The sequence below is a fragment of the Brachyhypopomus gauderio genome, chromosome 12 (assembly GCF_052324685.1).
Source record: "Brachyhypopomus gauderio isolate BG-103 chromosome 12, BGAUD_0.2, whole genome shotgun sequence".
NCBI lineage: Eukaryota > Metazoa > Chordata > Actinopteri > Gymnotiformes > Hypopomidae > Brachyhypopomus > Brachyhypopomus gauderio.
In genome coordinates this window covers 16651401-16674122 of record NC_135222.1, presented here as the reverse complement: position 1 = coordinate 16674122, position 22722 = coordinate 16651401, and the positions used below count along the sequence as shown (strand labels likewise).

The following is a 22722-nucleotide window of genomic DNA, read 5'->3' as shown; positions in this document are numbered from 1 at the left end:
TCCTTCCCTGTTTCTTTCTGTCTCTTCCCCTCTTTTTTGCTTTGTGTATTTTTTTTTTCTGCTGGCATTGCCTTTGGTTCTGGCTTAGGCATTTTTGTGGGTGGGCGTGTTGTGCTGTGTGCACATTGTTGCATTGTTGAGGGTTCCATAATGGCTTCATTTGACCTGTCTGTGTTTGTTCTTAGCCCATCATATGAGCTGTTAGATCGTTGCCGTAAGGTTGATCTGTTGTCTATAGCTGATTTTTTTGATGTGGTTATACCTCGCTCTGCTACCAAGAGGGACATTAGGAAGCTGCTAGAGTCATCTCTAGTAGAACGTGGTGTGCTGCCTGTGGCTGAGGAAGTTCCAGGTATTGCACTTGGTTTGGCCCAGAGCACAGACCCAGCTGGAGCTGAACCAGAAGCTGTGGTTAGTCCTAGGATGGGACCTAGGAGTTCTCCCATGTTTGATCCACGTATGGAGATAAAATTGAAAGAGTTGGAGTTGGAGATCAAGATACAGGAACGCGAGGCAGAGTCGTTACGACTGCGGGCTTTGCAAATAGATGCGGAAAAGGAGGTGACACTTAAAAGGCTGAGTATGGGTCTGGAGAGACCCCTACCACAACCTCGAAAGGCCGCCTCCCCAACGCCGACTAGCCCTGCTCCTCTGGCTACACCTGTACCTAAGCCCCGTTCCATTCATCTTTCCGGTAACCCAACTGTTCCTGTGTCTGTTGCTGAACGTTTTGACATCAGTAGACAGATTAGCATGGTCCCTACCTTCAGAGAAAATGAGGTTGATGCATATTTTGCAATATTTGAGCGCATTGCTACCACACTAAGTTGGCCAAGAGCAGTATGGCCTCTACTCCTGCAATGTAAGCTAGTGGGAAAAGCCCAAGATGTGTGTTCATCTCTTTCACTTGAGCAGAGTGTAGACTATGACACTGTGAAAGCTGCTGTACTAAGAGCATATGAACTTGTGCCAGAAGCCTACCGTCAGAACTTTAGACAATTGAAGAAAAAACCCACACAGACACATGTAGAATTTGCCAGAGAAAAGACTGTATTATTTGACAAATGGTGTTCTGCTAGTGATGTGACTTCCCTGCAACAGCTCAAGGAGCTAGTTCTGATTGAAGAATTTAAAAATTGTTTGCCAGATAGTGTTGTGATGTATTTGAATGAGCATAAAGTTAGTACGTTGTCGAATGCTGCCATCTGTGCTGATGAGTTTGTGTTAACTCATAGAACTGTCTTTACGACACCTGTTCTCCGCAGTGAGTCTACTTCTCACTCCCTTCGCTCAAGGACTTCGGTGAGTCCTGTAGCTACCGAAGCACCTGCCCCTCCGGACTCGCGTGAATGTTTCTATTGCCATGTGCAAGGACACATAATAGCGAACTGTCCAGCTCTTAAGAAGAAAAATGCACGTTCAGCTAAAAAGGTACATTGCACAAATATTAAGGTCCCTTCTTCCAGTGCTGACTCTGTATTTGAGCCCTTTTTATTTGATGGTACAGTTTCCCTATGTGAGTCTGATCCAGCACGCAAAACCATCACAGGTCTGCGTGATACCGGCGCTGCAGTGTCCCTTCTGTTGGATACAGTATTGCCCTTGTCAGAGGACACATACACTGGCCAAGATGTCTTAGTTCAAGGCATTGAATTAGGAGTTCGTAGGCTTCCTTTACACAACATTTACCTCCACATGGAAGGTATCGCTGGCATGATACGTGTAGCTGTTAGTCCTGCCTTACCGGTGAGTGGTGTTTCGTTCATTCTCGGGAATGATATCGCAGGTAGCAGTATATTTCCTTTACCCATAGTGGTTGATCGCCCTTCAGAGAGCATATCTAGTTCCATGGCAAGTGATTCTCCTGCAGTTTATCCTACTTGTGTTTTGACTCGTGCCCAGGCACGTAAGGCCGGGTCCACAGTGTCATTGGTTGATACCTTTATGTGTGATCCCCCGGTCTCCCAACCTGTTGACTCAGACACTCTTGTTTTGTCTCCTCCGTCCCCTATAACAGATGTGAATAGGGATGCTTTAGTGGCTGCACAGAAGTTGGACAAAACCCTCTTGCAATACTTCAACCTTGCAGAGAAAAAGTCCGGTACCCCAAAACAGCAGCAACGTTACTCCATACGAGATGGGGTATTGATAAGAACTTGGTCTCCGTCTAATGCTACTGATGGGTGGGATGCTATACATCAAATTGTTGTTCCCACATCTTTTCGGTCACACGTGTTGCAGTTGGCCCATGAACATCCACTGTCTGGTCACTTGGGTATTCGTAAAACTGTTAAGCGTATCCTATCGCATTTCTTTTGGCCTTCTCTGAGTAGCGATGTGGCTCGTTTCTGTCACTCTTGTCACACTTGTCAATTGGTAGGAAAACCCAACCAAGTGATCCCTCCTGCCCCGCTGTGCCCAATACCGGTTGTTGGAGAACCATTCGAGAGACTGTTAGTAGACTGTGTAGGACCCCTACCTAAAACTCGTTCAGGTAATTCGTACCTTCTTACCTTAATGTGTGCCACGACTAGATTTCCTGAGGCAATACCCTTGCGTTCCTTGAAATCCAAAGTGATTGTCAAGGCCTTGATAAAATTTTGCACTACTTTTGGCATTCCGAAATGCATACAGTCAGACCAAGGCTCTAACTTCATGTCTAAGCTCTTTGAACAAGTGGTTAAGGAATTGGACATAGAACATAAAGTATCAAGCGCTTATCATCCAGAATTTCAAGGAGCATTGGAAAGGTTTCATCAGACCTTTAAGACAATGCTGAGGACCTTTTGTCATGACTGTGACAAAGACTGGGATGAGGGTGTTCCGTTATTGCTATTTGCTATCCGTGACACTGTGCAGGACTCAACAGGTTATAGTCCTAACACCTTGCTTTTTGGTAGAACAGTCCGTGGTCCCCTTAGACTTCTGTACGAACGATGGCTGGGTGCTCCTCAGTCTACATCAACTCAGCCTGTTGGTGATTTTGTTGAAACCCTCCGTAAACGGTTAAGCACTGTTCGTGAGATTGCCAGCAGGAACTTGAAATCTGTACAAGCCGACATGAAAATTCGTTATGACCAGAAAGCAGTTGAACGTTCATTTAAGGTTGGTGATCGTGTGCTTGTACTTTTGCCCATTCCAGGATCTCCCCTTTGTACCAGATTTTCAGGTCCATATATGGTTAAGGCGAAAACCTCTCCCACTAATTACATTTTGGCTACGCCTGATCGTCGACGAAAGTCACGTCTTTGTCATATAAACCTGTTGAAACCCTACATTGATCGCCACCAGCCAGATAGTTTGACCCAATCTGAGGCCTCTGTGATTTCTACGGTACCTGTCGCTGTGACTGCCAAGGTACCTCCTAGTGAGTATGTACCTGAGCAAGATGACTTGCGGATAGGTCGTAATTGTGTGCCCTGTGCTCGCCTCCCAAACTCCTTAGCCTTACAAACCCTGCCACAGAAAGTAGCGCACCTTCCTACAGAAGCTCAGACTGATGTGATCTCGCTGATCCACACATACCCTAGTTTGTTCTCTGATGTTCCTACTCGCACGTCTGTGCTACAACATGACATACTCATAGATTCTCCTGCCCCTATTAGGCAGCACCCATACAGAGTAAATCCACACAAACGCTCCCTGTTGAGAAAAGAGACTGACTATCTTTTAGAACATGGTTTGGCTGTCCCTAGTATTAGTCCGTGGTGTTCCCCATGTCTGTTGGTGCCCAAGCCCGATGGTACTTTTCGATTGTGCACAGACTACCGTAAGGTTAATGCTGTCACCGTCCCGGACTCTTATCCAATGCCCAGGATGGAGGACTGTATTGACCGCATAGGTTCTGCTCGTTTTGTCTCTAAGCTTGATTTATTGAAGGGGTATTGGCAAGTCCCGTTGACAACTCGTGCTTCAGACATCTCTGCCTTTGCTACGCCTGACCAATTTTTACAGTATACAGTCATGCCTTTTGGTCTTAGAAACGCCCCATCCACGTTTCAACGCTTAATGAATATGGTTTTGGGTGACGTGCAAAACTGTGAAGTATACTTGGATGATGTTGTGATTTACACTTCTTCTTGGGCCCACCACATCCAAGTTTTGGATAATGTCTTTAGGAAATTGCAGGATGCTTCCCTAGTGTTGAATATGGAGAAATGTGACTTTGGTAAAGGGGAAATCATATACTTGGGTAAGGTAGTTGGTAATGGTACCGTGCGTCCTCTGAATGCCAAGGTGGATGCTATATGTGCATTCCCTGCACCAGAAACGAGGCGCCACCTACGGCGGTTCCTAGGAATGGCTGGCTATTACCGCTGTTTCTGTCCAAACTTTTCCGATGTTGTGGCACCCATGTCAAACTTGTTGTGCAAAAATGTTCCTTTTGTCTGGTCCCCTGCCTGTCAGAGATCCTTTGAGGCTGTGAAGTCCTTACTGATAAGTGCACCTGTGCTTGCTGCACCAGATTATGACCGACCATTTAAACTGGAGGTTGATGCTAGTGGTACTGGCATTGGTGCTGTGTTGGTGCAAGAGGACATGTTTGGAGTGGATCATCCTACATGTTACTTTTCTCGTAAGTTCAACAAACACCAACTAGCCTATAGTACCATCGAGAAAGAAGCCCTAGCCCTTCTCTTAGCCCTTCAGCATTTTGAAGTTTATCTCGGTGGCAGTGCTCACCCCATCACTGTGTTTACCGACCATAATCCGTTGGTTTTTCTGCAGCGCATGGCCAATGCAAACCAAAGGCTAATGCGTTGGTCTCTTATTGTCCAAGGTTTTAACATCCACATTGTGCACAAAAGAGGCCTCGATAATGTGGTGGCTGATGCCCTGTCCAGGTGCTGCTGAGTGTGTTATTTGTGAACATTATTTGAAGTTCACACTTATGGGGGGGGGTGTTATGACCCTGTCTTTTTATGTGTTCGCGTGAAGCATTTTGTTACAGGTTTGTCCAGTCCGTGTTCCACTCCAGGAATCCCTGATGTCCCTGGGAACATGAAGTCTCCGCCCTCGGCTTCCTGATATATAAGGAGGAAATGAGAGGATTCCCGTTGCGATTCAGCCTTGCCGACCTCGTAGAGATTGAGAACTTTGAGATATTGCTATACTGTGTATGACCTTTTGATTTGGATTTGGATTTGGATTTGCGTGCTCCTTTACTATAACTATATAGAGTTGTGTATAGATGTATGTATATTGGTGGTTTGTGTGTGCACACGGTGAGTAGGAAGTGGCTGCCATTTTGTTTGGGTTGTGGGTTCGTATCTGTTTTGGACATAGGGAGTCAGAGTAGTGTTGTCTTTTGTTTCACCCTGTTAGTGTAGTTATGTCTGTTTCTTTCTAGTATGGTTTTTGTTAGTTGTTTTGGCCTGGGTCACTTCTGACGTTTGTACCTGTGTGCACTTTGTCCTGTATATATATTCTGTTTGTGAATACTTGTAAATACACCAATACTTTACATTGTCTTGAATCACTGTCATCCATATTCCACCCCTTCACACCCCTGTTACGGCCTAGAGCCTAGATAGGTCGTAACACATGCCAGTTGCTAGTTCCAATAGAGTAATTAGGTTTGTGTGTGAGGGGCAGCATAGCAAGGAGCCAGCACAGTTTTCAAAAGTTGGCGATAAGTGGGCTGATGCAAGAGATTGGAAACTGTTGGTTGATGTAGGCTGTAAATTGCAGGTTCCAGAGTGTATTGTTGTCACAAACTTGAGGCCAGATGTTGTGTTGTACTCTGAAAGTAAGCAAATAGTGTATTTCATAGAGCTAACTGTTCCGTTTGAGGACGAAGTTGATGCAGCATATGAAAGGAAAAGGTTGAAGTATGCAGATTTGGTGGCTGAGGTAAGAGAGCGGGGCTGGCAAGCATATATTAGACCTGTAGAGGTAGGGGCTAGGGGTTTTGTGGCGAAGTCTGCCACAAGACTACTGGCTGAGTTTGGATTTAGAGGCTGTGGGATGAGAGCAGTGGTAAAGGAGTTGTCAGAGGTAGCTGAGAGATCTAGTCAGTGGGTGTGGCTAAGAAGGGCTGAGGGTATGTGGGGTAAGGATAGTACTTGAAGAGATAAATTGTTTGGTGGGTGTGATGTTGAGATATGGGTAGGATTGTCACTTGGCTTTTCCGATAGCCGTCGGGTAGCAGGGTTGTTGGTAATTTTGTGATGGGCTACATTGTGAGCTTGGAGGGGGGTGGGTCTGGGACGCCAGACTCCACTGATGAGCCTTCTGGAGGTGTTGGGGGCTCAATTCATCGAAACACCAACAAAGGGAGGTGCCTTCCTGATGACCCCAAGGAAAAGCTTGCAAGGTATTGTGTGTGTCCATGTCACTTTGTTTTGAAGGTCAGTCCAGGTTTGTTTGGTGGTCTGAGTACTTGGCAGTTGAGGCAATGGACCATGAACATAGTGCGCTGTGCTTCTGGATCCTTGTCGAGCCAGTATCAGATTGTAGCTGCTGCTGTGTTCTGTTCAAGCAACTAGTGTGTGCATAGGGTGTGTGAAATCTATCTTGTCTTCTTAGTAGTATTGTGTAGGTATTATTAGATCATGGTTGTTGGTTGGTTAATACATCCTAGCCAAGCCTGTTGCATGACTCTGGATGTTAGGTGCAGGATTTATCATCTTCCTGTTTTATGTTACTTGGTGTCTAGTTAAACTAGTGACTGCTGTGAAAAGGGCAGCTGACAACAGGGGAAAGACTCTGTGACAGCTTGGAAAGACAGCTGACAAGAGGGAACAGACCCTAACGGTGCTGCCATGGGCTAGCAACTCATGGCAGCAGCCACCATGGTACCCATGTGTGTGCAACCAAGTAAGCTACATTGAGGAATAAAAAAGCAATACCCCAAGAGTCAGCGAGAGCAGGGGTGGAAGATGACTCACAGGTGGATAACACGGTTACGGACTCTGGAACGGACATGACTACGAGAAGTGGGTTGAGCATACAGGCAGGCAGGGTGGTAGGGGAAAAGGCGCTGCAGACTTGCGTGTGTGTGTGGCGCAAGGTCACGTCAGTGAGAGGGCTGAGGATTCACCAAGGGAAGATGAAATGTTTGAGTGAAGGAGTGCAGGGGCCCCGCATTGAACAATACCTTGCACAGAATTGTTCGAGTCAGTCGGCTGAAGTCCAGCGGCAGGTTAGTTACCACAGTCCGCAGGATATCAACACCCTTGTTACTATAGAGGCCAACTCAAGCACAGGAGGTGGAGAGGAGGATAGCGGTGATGGGCCAGGTGTTAGTGGAAAGCAAAAGGGAAGAGAGAAAGGGTTAGGGCACAGATCGAAGGTTAAATGGCCTGGGGCAGGTGATAAAATGTTGTGGAGGAGTGTTAATGAGGATTTGAAAGGGATGTTGGAAGGGTTGAAGGGAACAGCGGAAAGTAAGTTGAACAGGCTAGGTAAAGTTATCTATGATTATGGTGTTGCAAGATTTGGTGTTGTGCAGAAGAAAGGAATGAGTAAGGCGGTTTGTAAATCAAGGAGGCAGGTAGAAATAGGAAAACTTGTCAAAGAGTCAAGGTTATTGAGGAAGCAGTGGAAGCGGGGTGATGAGCAGGAAAGAGAGGGCATTGAGTTACTGCAAGACGAGTTGAAAAGTAAGTTAGGGAAATTGCGGAGAGCAGAAGCTATGAGGAAAAGAAGGAAGAAGAAAGAGCGCGCTAGAGAGGCATTCTTTAAGGATCCGTTTAGATTTGTTAAAACGTTGTTTAATCAGGAGAAGTCAGGGAGCCTAAAGGTAGGAAAGAAGGAGCTTGAGGGGCATTTTCAGAAGGTGTACTCAAGGGAGGAAATGACTAGTGAGTTGAAATTGCCAGCAGATATTCCGCCAGTAGGTGACCTACAGTGGAAGATGGATGTTAATCCCCTTAAGTGGAGTGAGGTACAGGATGTAATGCGGTGTGCAAAAGCAGGTTCAGCACCAGGGCCTAATGAAGTTCCATATAGATTATATAAAAGTGCGCCAAATGTTTTAAAGTTGTTATGGAGGTTGATGATTATAGTGTGGAAGAAGGGGATTATCCCAAAGGATTGGCGAAGGGCAGGTGGTGTTCTTATTCCGAAAGAGAAGGATTCTGTAGCCATAGAGCAGTTTCGTCCCATAAGCTTGCTTAATGTGGAGGGTAAAATATTCTTTAGTGTAGTTGCACGTAGGTTGGCAGCGTTTCTGAAAAAGAATAAGTTAATTGATACATCGGTGCAAAAAGCAGGGATTACAGGTTTTTCAGGGTGTATAGAGCATAGTAGCATGATTTGGCACCAGATTCAAACAGCAAGAGCAGAGAGAAGAGACCTACATGTGGTATTCTTGGATCTGGCTAACGCTTTTGGTTCGGTACCACATGCTCTGTTGTGGAAAGCATTTGAATTTTTTCAGATTCCTGATGAGATTACGAGGTTAGTTAAAGCTTATTTTGGAGACATTCAGTTTTGTTTCAGCACAGAGGAGTTTGTTACATCTTGGCAACGTCTGGAAGTAGGTATAATGGCAGGGTGCACAATCTCACCATTGGCATTTACAATGGCAATGGAGGTGATTATTAGGGCTTCTAAGTGGGTTGTAGGTGGGGAGAGGCTGCATGATGGCACCCGGCTCCCACCGATTAGGGCATACATGGATGACATGACTACATTGACGACAACTGTTCCATGTGCTCGGCGGCTGTTGGAGAAGCTAGGTGATAATCTTAGGCTGGCTAGGATGAAGGTTAAACCCAGTAAGTCTAGGAGTGTTTCAATTGTGAAAGGGAAGTTGACACAAGAAAAGTATGTGATGGAGGGAGAAGTTATACCGTCTATTCTGGAGAAATCAGTTAAGAGTCTAGGTAGGTGGTACACCGCAGCACTGAACGACAAAGAGCAGGTTGTAGAGTTAAGGAAGGAATTGGGTGAGGCTATTAATAGTATCGATAAGTCCTTTTTGCCAGGTAAATTAAAGTTGTGGTGTTTGCAGTTTGGATTGTTGCCTCGTCTAAGGTGGCCACTGACAGTGTATGATATTCCAATGACTGAAGTTGAGAGGCTAGAAAGAATTGTTAATAAGGCTGTAAGAAAATGGCTTGGGGTTCCACATTGTCTTAGTAGTGTGGCATGGTTTGGGAGAGGAGTACTAGAACTGCCACTAACAAGCTTAGTTGAGGAGTTTAAATGTGCCAAGGTAGGCAGAGAAATGTTGTTGATGGGGTCGAAAGATGCACTGATCAAAGCAGCGGCACCAGTGACACGTACAGGAAGAAAGTGGAATTCCCAAGAGGCAACTCAGGCAGCAAAGAGGGCATTGGAGCATAGAGATGTTGTAGGGCAGGTGCAAAATGGTAGGGCAGGACTAGGGTCAGGTGATACATGGAGGGCATTCAGCAAGGCCACATCTCCTGAGAGAAGACGAATGGTGACTGGTTTTATTCGAGAGCAGGAGGAGGAAGTAAGACGGGCAAAAGCTGCAGGACAGAGTAAGCAGGGTCAGTGGATGAAATGGGAAAGTGTAGAGAAGAGGAGAATCACTTGGCGAGAGTTGTGGGCATTGGATGCGAGTCGTATAAAGTTTCTGGTGGGAGCTACTTATGATGTGCTTCCAACTCCACAAAACCTTGGGCAGTGGTTAGGTGAGGATCCAACTTGTAAGCTATGTGCAGGAAGTGGTACATTGAAGCACATCCTGTCGGCATGCAAGGTGAGTTTGTCACAGGGACGTTATACATGGAGGCATAATCAGGTACTTAAATCACTGGCAGGTGCACTTGATAAGAAGCGTTTGGAAGTTAGTGGCATGCCAGTTGCTAGTTCCAATAGAGTAATTAGGTTTGTGTGTGAGGGGCAGCATAGCAAGGAGCCAGCACAGTTTTCAAAAGTTGGTGATAAGTGGGCTGATGCAAGAGATTGGAAACTGTTGGTTGATGTAGGCTGTAAATTGCAGGTTCCAGAGTGTATTGTTGTCACAAACTTGAGGCCAGATGTTGTGTTGTACTCTGAAAGTAAGCAAATAGTGTATTTCATAGAGCTAACTGTTCCGTTTGAGGACGAAGTTGATGCAGCATATGAAAGGAAAAGGTTGAAGTATGCAGATTTGGTGGCTGAGGTAAGAGAGCGGGGCTGGCAAGCATATATTAGACCTGTAGAGGTAGGGGCTAGGGGTTTCGTGGCGAAGTCTGCCACAAGACTACTGGCTGAGTTTGGATTTAGAGGCTGTGGGATGAGAGCAGTGGTAAAGGAGTTGTCAGAGGTAGCTGAGAGATCTAGTCAGTGGGTGTGGCTAAGAAGGGCTGAGGGTAGGTGGGGTAAGGATAGTACTTGAAGAGATAAATTGTTTGGTGGGTGTGATGTTGAGATATGGGTAGGATTGTCACTTGGCTTTTCCGATAGCCGTCGGGTAGCAGGGTTGTTGGTAATTTTGTGATGGGCTACATTGTGAGCTTGGAGGGGGGTGGGTCTGGGACGCCAGACTCCACTGATGAGCCTTCTGGAGGTGTTGGGGGCTCAATTCATCGAAACACCAACGAAGGGAGGTGCCTTCCTGATGACCCCAAGGAAAAGCTTGCAAGGTATTGTGTGTGTCCATGTCACTTTGTTTTGAAGGTCAGTCCAGGTTTGTTTGGTGGTCTGAGTACTTGGCAGTTGAGGCAATGGACCATGAACATGCGCTGTGCTTCTGGATCCTTGTCGAGCCAGTATCAGATTGTAGCTGCTGCTGTGTTCTGTTCAAGCAACTAGTGTGTGCATAGGGTGTGTGAAATCTATCTTGTCTTCTTAGTAGTATTGTGTAGGTATTATTAGATCATGGTTGTTGGTTGGTTAATACATCCTAGCCAAGCCTGTTGCATGACTCTGGATGTTAGGTGCAGGATTTATCATCTTCCTGTTTTATGTTACTATATGTGTTTTATACACACACTATGTTTTTTACACGCAGTACTTTATAATCGTGTATCCTGTTATCAATAGATTAAAATAAATAAATACTGCATCCTGCTTTAAAAAACGTGATTTGCATATCTGTCACGTGCTGCATGCTGGCGATGTTGGACACGCCCCCACACGATGTGATGCTGGCGACTCGGCGACGGAGAGCTTTCGGTGTTCGCCACCCCCCCAGTCAACAAAGTACGTTCGTCATCGCCCCCCGTTCACAAGCCCCCCCCCCCCCCCCAACAACTTACGTTCGCCACCGACTCTCACACTCTGAAATGAATTCAAAACTTGAGAGCCCTGACTATTCTGTAGGGTGTATGTGTGGATGTGAGGGGGGGGGGGGGGGGGGGGGGGGGGGTGATTTGGATTAGAGGTCTGCGCGGGACTGCTTTTTTAATCCCGCTCCCGCCCGCTCCCGCTTGTTTTAGACCCGCTCCCGCCAAAAAATCGCTTGTTTTAATCCCGCACCCGCCCACCACATACACATTTCTGTCGCCCCCGCCCGCAATCCTAATATGAATTGAATTAATTAGATTTAGTACTTGAAATTTTCTTATGTATTTATTAAAACAGCATTTATAGCGATTGATCGCGCTGTCCCATTTCTCATCACAGTCCAAACACATCCCGTTAGGTGACGTACACCAACACTTTCTGACATGTATCACAACAAGCCGATTTCCATCTCCATTAATTACAATGGAATATGACTTCCATACATCAGACTTTCCTGTAGTTGTAATTGTGGTGTATTCGCCTGTTTTAATAGAATTTTCCACAGCTGAAACTGGTTGACCGTCTACAGCAGGGGTCGGCAACCTATGGCACGCGTGCCACCATTGGCACACCGAGGCATAGTCACTGGCACGCGACATGCTGGACCAGCATCAGCAAAAATATATATTTTAATATAAATTATTATATTAATGGATTATTATTTTCGCGAGTGACCGTAGCGCGCGACTCCGCACGCACACCTCGCGCGAACGGCGGAGGCGTTTAAACTTGGCGATCGATCGCGATATAATACTTTTTGTGTCGATTTACACCTCCCCCCCTCCTCGGTCAACAATTTAAACTCGCCGCCATAGTGGCACACTCATTGACTGGACATGTTAAAGTTGGCACTCCGTGTCTCAAAGGTTGCCGACCCCTGGTCTACAGTCTCTGCCATTTCTGTATCAAAATGACAAAATGACGCACACTTCATGTTCACGTGATCAGTTGCTTAGCCAATATTTTGAATTAGTTTATTGCTTACTTACTGAATGATTAGTTGTTTTCGTCCGGTTCCTTATGCATGGAAATCATTGCGTTGTTATTATTATAATTTTCTAGACTATTAATTTGCGGGATTTTTCTACATGTATATGTGGTCCCGCTCCCGCATCGCCTGGACTAATTCAACTCCCGCTCCCGCCAATAACAATTAAATTCTGTCCCGCGCCGCAAGATATTCTGTCGGGTCCCGCGGGACCCGCGGGATTACCGCGGGAGTGCAGACCTCTAATTTGGATAAATGTTGTTTCGTATGTAATACTAGATTCATCTGGTGTTGTTTTCTTGGGCAATGAATATCATACATAGTGGTAGTTAAGGCATAGGCCTTATTAAGGGGTCTTATTCACCCCTTAGATCTTATGTAAGTTTTTCTGGAGTGTTCTCTAGGGAGAGGATACATATGCCATGAAGGATTAAGACAGTTCTGAAGGCAAAAGGAGTCCAACCCGGTACTAGCAAGGTATACTTAATAAAGCGGCCAGTGAGTGTATGTGATATAATTTAAAAGACACAAATCAAAATAACCTACATGGGCAAAATTATATAGGTTAGAGTTTCTCAATGTGGGTTTCAATGTATTTTTGATTAATTTCACAGCCCTAATTTGTTCAAACATTGAAAGTTAATCTGCTCTCAACTCTGTATCCTGCTTCAGCACTCACAACATCACAATATTCACAGACACATAAGGCAACTTTTATGTGCATAAGTCAAACTTACCCTTTTGGTAATTCAAGGTGTCTATCCAACAGCCTGCAACAAATGCAAACAAATGAAGTTCTTGTTATTTATGAAGGGAAGTGCTAAGAGGTCACATTGTGGTTACATTGTGTAACTAGTGTGTATGTTTAAAATGAAAGAAATCAAACCTGCTAACATGTTTAGAATCAAATAATGTACATCTTATATTGTGTATATTGTGTATATCTTATACTGTATATTGTGTGTGTGCCTTCTTCATGCATAAAAAATTCTTCATGGTCTTTCATTTCAAAACAATTATTAAAATAAAAAAAAAAATCATGTCTGTTTTGTTTTCTCATGTGCTAGTGTTTTGGTTGTCCATGCGTTCCCCTGCCACACCTCTGTCTATTGGTTACCTGGCCCCCTCGTTATTGTATTCAGGTGTTTTGTGTTTAGTCTGGTGTATATTAATAATATAGCTCAAATTATTGTTGTCATTGTGACCAGTGTACGACAGAAGAGTTAGTGTTATGTTTCAAGGGGCGGGTGTGATGCACCCACTAAGCAGGTTTTAACATAATTTATTAAATAAATCAGACAGCGAACAGAACAATGGAAAAAAAACTAGGCAGAAGGGAATATATGCTATAGGGAACAAACAACAACATGGCTAACCGATACGTAAGCTACTAGAACCAGAACATTAATTCACTAAGGACATACACGACCAACATGGATAGCATAAATACAACATAACCTAAACTGGACAGAGGAACTACACAAACATAAGGTTTAACTACACTCAGGGTACTGCACACATGAACCTATGGATATGAAATGAACACTACAACTAAACATAAACACTTCAAACGGGACACAGGTGTAGGTACCATGCTAAACCATCAGGTGGCAGTACCACTGGCAACACATGGAACAAGCTTGCTTTGACGGAAGTAAGGATGTATCTAAAGTATGCAGTTTCCAGGTACTTAAATACCCTGATCAGCCGTCATTTCTCTCTCTGGTTTGACCGACACATAGGTTAGACCTATTAAGAGAGGCTCCGCCATTTTTCTCTCTCTGGTTTGACCAACACCGAGGTTAGACCTATTAAAGAGAGGCTCCGCCATTTCTCTCTCTCCGGTTTTCTTTGAGAGCACGCAAACTTCGATACGACTAACAGCAAACAGCTGAAAGTCGTATTACTTAATTAACAAGCCCGAGTTACACCAACAAACTGATCAACATTACCGCGACAACAGATTCACCAAACTACTTCAATCATGCGTGACGTGGCCACACGGACTGAAACAGGCAACTAATTCCCTGTTAAACCGTGAACGAGACTCTCATTCCTGGACGATTCCCAGCACACCTGGAAGACGTCGCTTTTATCAACGAGGAGCCTGTGGTGGAAATTCCCTCCTAATTCCAGGAGAATTCAGGGAGGACGACGAAACCACCCAAAACCCTCAACATGTGAGACTCTTACCGCTGGGCTTAGTTTAATAAATGAGCATTGTTACTTGAGCTGTAGAGTTAACTAAGTTTTCTGTTAATACATTCTGAATGTGTTTAACTTTATTTTCATAATCTTCATTAAGATTTGTACACACAAAGTTCTCCACCTTGCATGCAATCTCTCCATGTTTTTATCTTCTGATTAATTGACACCTTGTAGTCCCCATTCTCAGACACACTACATTAATTTTTAGTTATTAAGCCAGCGCCATTACCCTTTGTTCTGACCACGTTGGAATAAACCAGCTGAGCTCATTAACATACAGTTGCTCTGCTCTACTTTTTAAAGTCGGCGCCATTTTAGTTGCTTTGTTCTCCATAGGAGAACTGAGATTACAACTCCCGCCTCCTCGCACGTGCACACATTTATTCTCCTCCCCTTTTCTCCTCACACACACACACACACACACACACACACACACACACACACACACACACACACACTAGATACTCAGTCTTCACTGTAAATATACTGATCCTTGTTGATACTGTTTGTTTTAGAATAGATGGTTTTAAATAAATGTATCATTTATTTTCACCAAATTGTCTGTATTGATGTCATTCAAAAGTGGTTGATGCCAAAACCTCCAAAGAATTCACAGTTAAATCCTTCAGATACCAAACCATTAATTACCTTTAGTTGATAACTAAACTTGTGGTTCTGGTATAATTAGAATATGAGACTGATTCTAAATTAATGAGACGGATTAATAATTAAGGTAAAACAAATTATACCTACTTTAAAGGATTAGTAGGTGAAACCCCTACACAGGAATGAACGTGTAAACCGAAAGCAAAACTAAGAACTAGAGAATAAGAGACAGGGGAATACACACACCAGATAACGACTAAACTAACCAAGGCAACCAACGATGCACTCTGGAGGCAAGAAGTAACACGGGCAAGGAGTATCATGGATAGAACATACAGGAGGAAAAACCGAAAAACCAAACCGGAGCACACAAACACAGAGATCAGAGCACAGAAATACCAGGGTTACTTTATTGACACAATGACCGACGTAGAAGGACCCTAGGGTAAACTAAATACACTAAAACAGGGGAAATAAAACGAGACACAGGTGGGAACACTGAGGACGAGGGCGTGACAAACAGAAGGGAAACTATGGAAATGGAGAAACAAGGTGGGGTTAGGGCAAATGACACAAGACAGGGCAGAGGGAGGAGCAGTATGTGACACATAGTTCCTCTCAAATTTCTTGCTCATACTCTTAGGGAGATTTTTCTTGACACTGTGACCCTTGGCTTGCTCACTAGGACACTTGTAAAGCTGCTCCTGCAGCCTCAGGTGAGCAGACTACATCGTCAGCGCCCCTGAAGGCTATCACGGCAGCTATCCCCATCCCTGCGACATGGCAGAGGTAATTTCCTCCCATGCCTGTGACCCTGAGTAGGTCTACCATGGCAATATATAACACACTTCATTCTATTTAATTTTTAAGGATTTCCTAGAGTCATTGGCTGCATTGATGGAACCCACATAGGCTACCTATTGCAGCATCATTAGAACATGAAGGTGATACATAAACAGACAATCCATCCATCACATTAATATACAGCTACTAGCCTTTATAACCCTTAATGAATAATGTACTTATCTTTAATGGTAACAATAACTAGGGGTGGGCATAGATTAATTTTTTTAATCTATAATTAATCTTAATTATGTGGGTTCCATTAATGCAGCCAATGACTCTAGGAAATCCTTAAAAATTAAATGGAATGAAGTATTATAATGAAGCATTATATATTGCTTCTCCTTTGCTTAATTTCTTTATTTTCCGTGTTAATTAAAGACAAACCTACAATGTTGTGGAAACACTACAAAACTGGGAACTAGTCGTTTAATGCCAGACATACTTTTCAGACAGATGACATTGTGACGCGTGGGTGCGGGTGGAATGACGAGGCATGGTAACCACTCGCACACTCAAGCTCACGTTTATTTGAGTGCTTCAATTTTAAACATAAAACACTTAAACACACATGCAATGACACTCGGACAAGACGAGCACAAGACACTGCGCGAACGCACATTAAATAGGTGAACACACTGACCCTCGTGACTCTCGAGACAAGGCACAGGTGTAACAAACGAACACGCTCACAAACAACCCACACCCACGAAAGTACATACATGGACCTAACGACACGCAGACGACGTAGCGGCATGCCCACAGGGAAGGGTCCGGAGCTGTTCCGTAACAGACATTCAGTAGCTTTGCTGACAGGTTCCGCATCTCCTACACTATAAAGAAAACTTCCACTAGCAAAAAAACGAAGAGCGATGTATAAAAATCTGGAGAGAACTGAGGGCTGATGTATATTTGAAATGTGACGCTTTATAAAGTTACTAATGTAAGTAATGGATTGTGCTGAAAAATTATAACGTTCATTAAAAAATCATCCAAAATTGATAGTAGGCCTATGTCTATTTGGGGTTTTATAAGGCGTTCCCTATGAAGAGGTCAGCGAATAAACTGAGCTTCAATATCCACAGGATCCTGGAGGAAATGACATGTCATGATGACATGTTCAGAGCATTAGTTGCTATTGCAACTGACACCAAGTTTGTTTTAACCCGCTTTCTGGAACAGACAACTCTGGGTTTTAGTGAACTCAAAGTTAACATACCCTGAGTTAGACACTTAACCCTTAATTGCTTTCTGCAATACCCCCCTGGTCTTTTGTTTCTCCGCCTTGTTTCATTGTATTCAGCAGTGTTGTATAAAGTATTAGAGACCCATACTTGAGTCAAAGTACAAGTACTCTGAAGTTGAAGTGTTCTTAAAAACTTTACTTAAGTAGAAGTACAGAGGTATTCAGCATTTTTTGTACTTAAGTATTGCAAGTAGTTTATTCAAAATGTATTACTCAAGTACTAAAAGTAAAAAGTACTGTGTTTTGAATTAATTAAAGAAAGCCGTCAAAGTTTGATTATCAATTGTTTTTATATATCACTTACAAATCAAACATGTCAAAGACCACAAATACAAGTGTTCTGTATGTACAAACAAGTAGCAACTTAAAAAACTGGGCTTAACACTTCATACACAAAAAACAGATAACCCATGTCTCGCTATGTCATAGGTTTGACGCAGAAGTACAAGTTCGCCTTAATTTAGCTGAGAAAACGAGGTGTATTTTGGACGTAAAATCCGTCCGTCGGATTCCAAGGGTGAGTCTACTGCCCTGTGTTTACCCTCAATAAATGCCCTTACCCTATAAAAACACTATAGTATAATGGGCACATGATTAGTCAGCATGAAAAGAGACATGGCTTACTGTTGCTAAAAACACAACTCAGCGTGACATCGTCTTTGATTGCCAGCTAATGTTAAGTGAATACTGCAGCACATCATGAACATAATTAGGTTAGTTAGCGAAGATATCTAACCTAACTAGCGCTTACTGACAGCTAAAGCTGTTGACCTGCATGAAGCTGGTCCCTCCTCAAACCCAAAATGCTGTATTAACACTGCAGTTCGTTTGTGCCAGGTTTGTGCTGTAAATATTTTCATTTGTGCTATTAAGGCTTTTGAGTAATTTAAAAATATATTTTCTGATCTGTGATGTCACACAGCCCCCCCTCCACGTCCAAATTTCTCCAAAGTAGTCTCAGTCGAATGTACTGCATTTGTGCTCGTTTGTGCCGTCAAAATTAATGCTTCAATCACTTGCTTTGTAAAGTTACAGTCATTTTATTTTTCACACTCATGACATCACCAGCCCCCCTCCCGTCCAAATCACTCCAAACTAGTCTCGTTCGTTTGTCCTGGTAAAATTAACATTTGTGCATTTACGGTTTTTAAAATATAACCGGTTCTTTTTCATACGCGCGATGTCACCAGCCCCCCCCCCATGTCCAAATCACGCCAAACTAGTCTTATTCGATTGTGCTACGTTTGTACTGTTAAAATTAACATTTATGATGATGATGAGCTTTATTGTCACATCGTACAAGTACAAAGTGAGATGACATTCCCCGGGGACCAGTGGGGACCATTCGTCCTGGAATTACAAGAGGTTCGTATTTGTTAACGTAATACAAGAGAACTGTTCAGTCAGACAGATATTTGTTGTGAAATGAACTAATTCCAACAGAAATTCCAGCACTTTTCAAACCTGGAACACAAAGCAACATTACAATCCGTCAGGTAAATGTTCCTTCTCCTGTTTTTGAGGGGTGTTGCTTTATAGTACCCCATATCATTTCGAACAACACTGCAAAGAATGTGACGTGGAAAGTATAAACGCTTAAGTTGCACGCTACAGTCACTATAATTAACATCCATTAAATGATGTGATAAAAAGCGATTATTTCAAATCATTTCGAGTCCTATTAGCTTCAAATACGTTCGCGAGCTAACATCTCCACCTGTGTGTGTGGAGGCACTGTTATTGCTCTCTGTGTATAGCACTCATTTCCTAACCTGTAGAAGTCGCTCTCTGATCACAGATTCATCTTCCCTTAAGGGGGAGGGGGGTGTGAGAGAGCAGCACTGCGTGCCTTTCTGAAATCTCACGTAGTTGCGGTTTATTCTTATGTAAACAAATTTGTGTGGAAACCCAATGGCCAATAATCGACATCAGCAAATGATCGCGGTTAAAAAAATTATCGTAGATAATGTAATTATCGCGACAGGCCTAATTAAACTGATGGAAAATATGTAGTGAAGTAAAAAGTGGAAGTAGGAGAAAAAAAAATACTCCAGTAAAGTACAAATACAGCATTTTAGTACTTAAGTACAGTAGTGAAGTAGTTCTACTTCATTACTATACAACTCTGGTATTCAGCTGTGTCCATTTTGATTTCTTGTTTAGTTCATGCATTTAAGCCCTGTGTTTTGTCTCCTTCTTGGCTGATCATTCCTGTTGTGTCATGCTAGTGTGTGGTTAAGCCTTGTGTGGTTCTGCCCTGTGTGGTTTTGCCCTGCCCTGTCTGGTATCGTATGGTATTTTCTATGGAGTGATTTTTGTTTCAATAGTTCCACAAAAGCAAAAGTAAATCCAAGAGCAGAAAGTATATGTTATGAATGCAAAACAGAAAAAAATATATCAAAAGTATATATTTTTTATATAATTGGTTATTTGAAACTTATTTTCGTTTGCATTTTGACAAGTTTTTGGTTCCATTGTTTTTGTTTTTTTGGATTTTCCCAGTAAGGTCTTTTGCTTCTGGAATCTCTCTTTGCTTCTGGTTCGTTTTTTGCTTCTGACTTTTGGAACACATTTCACGTGTGGGAGGGTCTTAGATGAAGGCGTTCCTCTGCAATCTCCATTGGTCACTGATTCCGGACTGACACAGAGCTCTGAGACCGCCTCTGGGACCAAGCCACGCCCACCCCACCAGCTCCCTAGCGTTTTCAAACATGGCGGAACGCGGTGGTTCTGTTTCACAGTAGCATGTAAACTAAGTTTTACCATAAAAGTTTATACAAAGGTTATAATTAATTGGTAAATGGTCTGTAGATATTGCAAATGTACACTGTATAATAACTACATTAAGCATGCTCACCAGCACGAGCTTTTAAAAATTTTAGTGAACTGGATGGAGAGAACATTGATGTGTGGAAAAAATATGAGTATTTGCAATATCTGGTATGGCGACGGACGGGGGGTGGGGGGCAGCTGGTGTACGAGAGGTGATGCCAAATATAGTAAAATCCATAATAGTAAAAAATACCAAAATTAAAGCAATACTGAAAAGTGGCCACCCTATATACAACCAGCTTTGTTCACTCACACTGTTTTTCAGTGTTCTGCAGGTACCACACACAAACACACATCACATGCATCTTGTGCTGTCCATATTTTATTAAGAAGTGAACAATATTCATTGAACCATTGAACATAGAGATACTAAACACAATACATGTCAGACATGACATTCAGACACTGTCCGACTCAGAGATAAAAACAAAAAGATTTTAACTTGGAGGGGTGGGAGTAAGAAGAGTAGTCCATTGAAACGCAGAGTGCGGATTAGTTTCCTTCTCACTTTAGACCCGCGGGGACGCTAGCGAATGATCCAGGAGGAGCGAGTAACTAGTCGCTACTATTGTGAATGTAGCAAAACGGTGACAGAAGCTACAGCTTGACCTGTCTTGTCAATATATGGAGCCAGATCCGTAAACGCGAGCCGCTTTCGCCATTCCAGATGGCTCAGTCAAAACCATTATATCTTAATGAACCAATAAATAACATCAGCGGCAAAAATGAGTGTAAAAAATACCAGGGTTCATCATTTAGAACTACAAAAAAATCTTGTTTCTTATTTTATTATCTACCTATTTTTCATAAGAGTTTGTTTTACCACAAAATATGAAAACTTCAAAACGGCGAATTTCGCCGCAAGGTGACAGATTTTCATGCCTGCATCCAGTTCACTAAAATTTTAAAAAGCTTGCGCTGGTGAAGTGTGCTAAATATTAACTGCCATGCTTAATGTAGTTATTATACAGTGTACATTTGCAATATCTACAGACCATTTGCCAATTAATTATAACCTTTGTATAAACTTTTATGGTAAAACTTAGTTTACATGCTACTGTGAAACAGAACCACCGCGTTCCGCCATGTTTGAAAACGCTAGGGAGCTGGTGGGGTGGGCGTGGCTTGGTCCCAGAGGCGGTCTCAGAGCTCTGTGTCAGTCCGGAATCAGTGACCAATGGAGATTGCAGAGGAACGCCTTCATCTAAGACCCTCCCACACGTGAAATGTGTTCCAAAAGTCAGAAGCAAAAAACGAACCAGAAGCAAAGAGAGATTCCAGAAGCAAAATACCTTACTGGGAAAATCCAAAAAAACAAAAACAATGGAACCAAAAACTTGTCAAAATGCAAACGAAAATAAGTTTCAAATAACCAATTATATAAAAAATATATACTTTTGATATATATTTTTCTGTTTTGCATTCATAACATATACTTTCTGCTCTTGGATTTACTTTTGCTTTTGTGGAACTATTGAAACAAAAATCACACCATAATTTTCCTGTTTGTTTTTAGTTTGAACTCCTGTGGTGTTTGTATTGCATATTTAGCCTGTTTTGTCTCAAGCTTTGTTTATTTCTTTTCCTTGGTTGCCTTGGTATTTCCAGTATTTGCTCAGTTTCAGTTATGTCCACTCGCATTGTTTTTTGTTCTGTGCCTGACTTCCGTCCACCTCCTATTTCCCAAACACCTTGGCCATTACAAATTGCTACACTAATTCAAGAGTTTGAGCAAATAAACTCCAGGAGAGCTGACTGTGTGACATATTTGTCACGCTACAGCCCCAAACCCCTCCCTTCGGGCGTGTGTTAATGTTGTCCATGTCTTTATATGTATGTCCGTGGGTGTGGCTGGGTGTCTGTGTGTGTGTGTTCACTTGTCTCGTTAGACTAATGTTTCACGCGGTGCTTGTTAGGCTGTTTGTATCGTTTGGTGCTCGTCTTTAATTTGATATCCGTTGTGTGTTGAACTGTTGTTTCAGCATGCCATGAGCGTGTACTGTTAAGCGCTGTGAGCGTGTCCAGCGTCAAGCTGGAAGGACTGGCAGGCTACTACCGTAGTCTCACGGATGAAGCCTGGTCAAACCGTGCCTGTCAGTCGGCGAGGGACTCCTCCCCCCTGGCAAGAGAGGTGCACATAGACACAGAAAGAGATTTGATGCTTGCCACCGGAGAGGTGGTGTTTGCGCCGCCAGAGGACGAATTTGGGGATGAGGACTCAGAGGAGGAGGAGTATTCTCCCTCAGTGTGCTCTGAAAGCACCGTTTTCTACAAGCAGGATCACGTCAGCCCCCCTCCATTGGAGTACAAGACGGAAAAGGAGGATTCCGAGAAGGAAGAGTATTGCCCCTCAGTGTGCTCTGACAGCACAGTGTACTACGAGGGGGATGACATCAGTCCCCCTCCATCAGAGTACGCGGTTGACACAGAGGAGTGTGGTGAAAGCGTCAGCCCCCCTCCGTCCGGAGGGTCAGAGGGTGTAGCAAGCTTGGGAGAGGAGGCGGAGAGTCGGCCCTTTCGGAGTGCTCTGAGGTGACTGTGAAGTCGTGGGGGAGGGATCACCGGGCCAAGGACACTCCTTGATCTTCCTCAGAGGAGAGGATGTACCTGAGGCCACCAGCATGAGGAGCTGCTGCTCCTCAGAGGATGAGATGGAGCTTGAGGAGGTAAGGCGAGAGTCGCCGCATAAAGCTCCCCCTCCAGGAGTGTGGCTCAGGTATGACCCTGCAGAGCACCCTCACGAGGACCCCCAGTACTCTTAGGCAGCCTCGCATCGGACAGCGCCCTCCAGTGTCTGCCAGAGGGACCGCAC

The 22722-nt window shown here is 43.6% G+C and overlaps 1 protein-coding gene across 6 annotated transcripts in view; it reads right to left on the bottom strand.

Annotated features, from left to right (window-relative positions):
* The window catches only part of LOC143527930 (histo-blood group ABO system transferase 2-like), an 89868-nt gene that overhangs the window by 10526 nt on the left and 56620 nt on the right, over positions 1-22722 (bottom strand). For all 6 annotated transcript variants that reach the window (XM_077023314.1, XM_077023317.1, XM_077023316.1 and 3 more), the window contains one exon: positions 12913-12945. In XM_077023314.1, coding sequence (XP_076879429.1) covers positions 12913-12945 — 33 coding nt within the window. The remainder of the gene's footprint in view (positions 1-12912; positions 12946-22722) is intronic.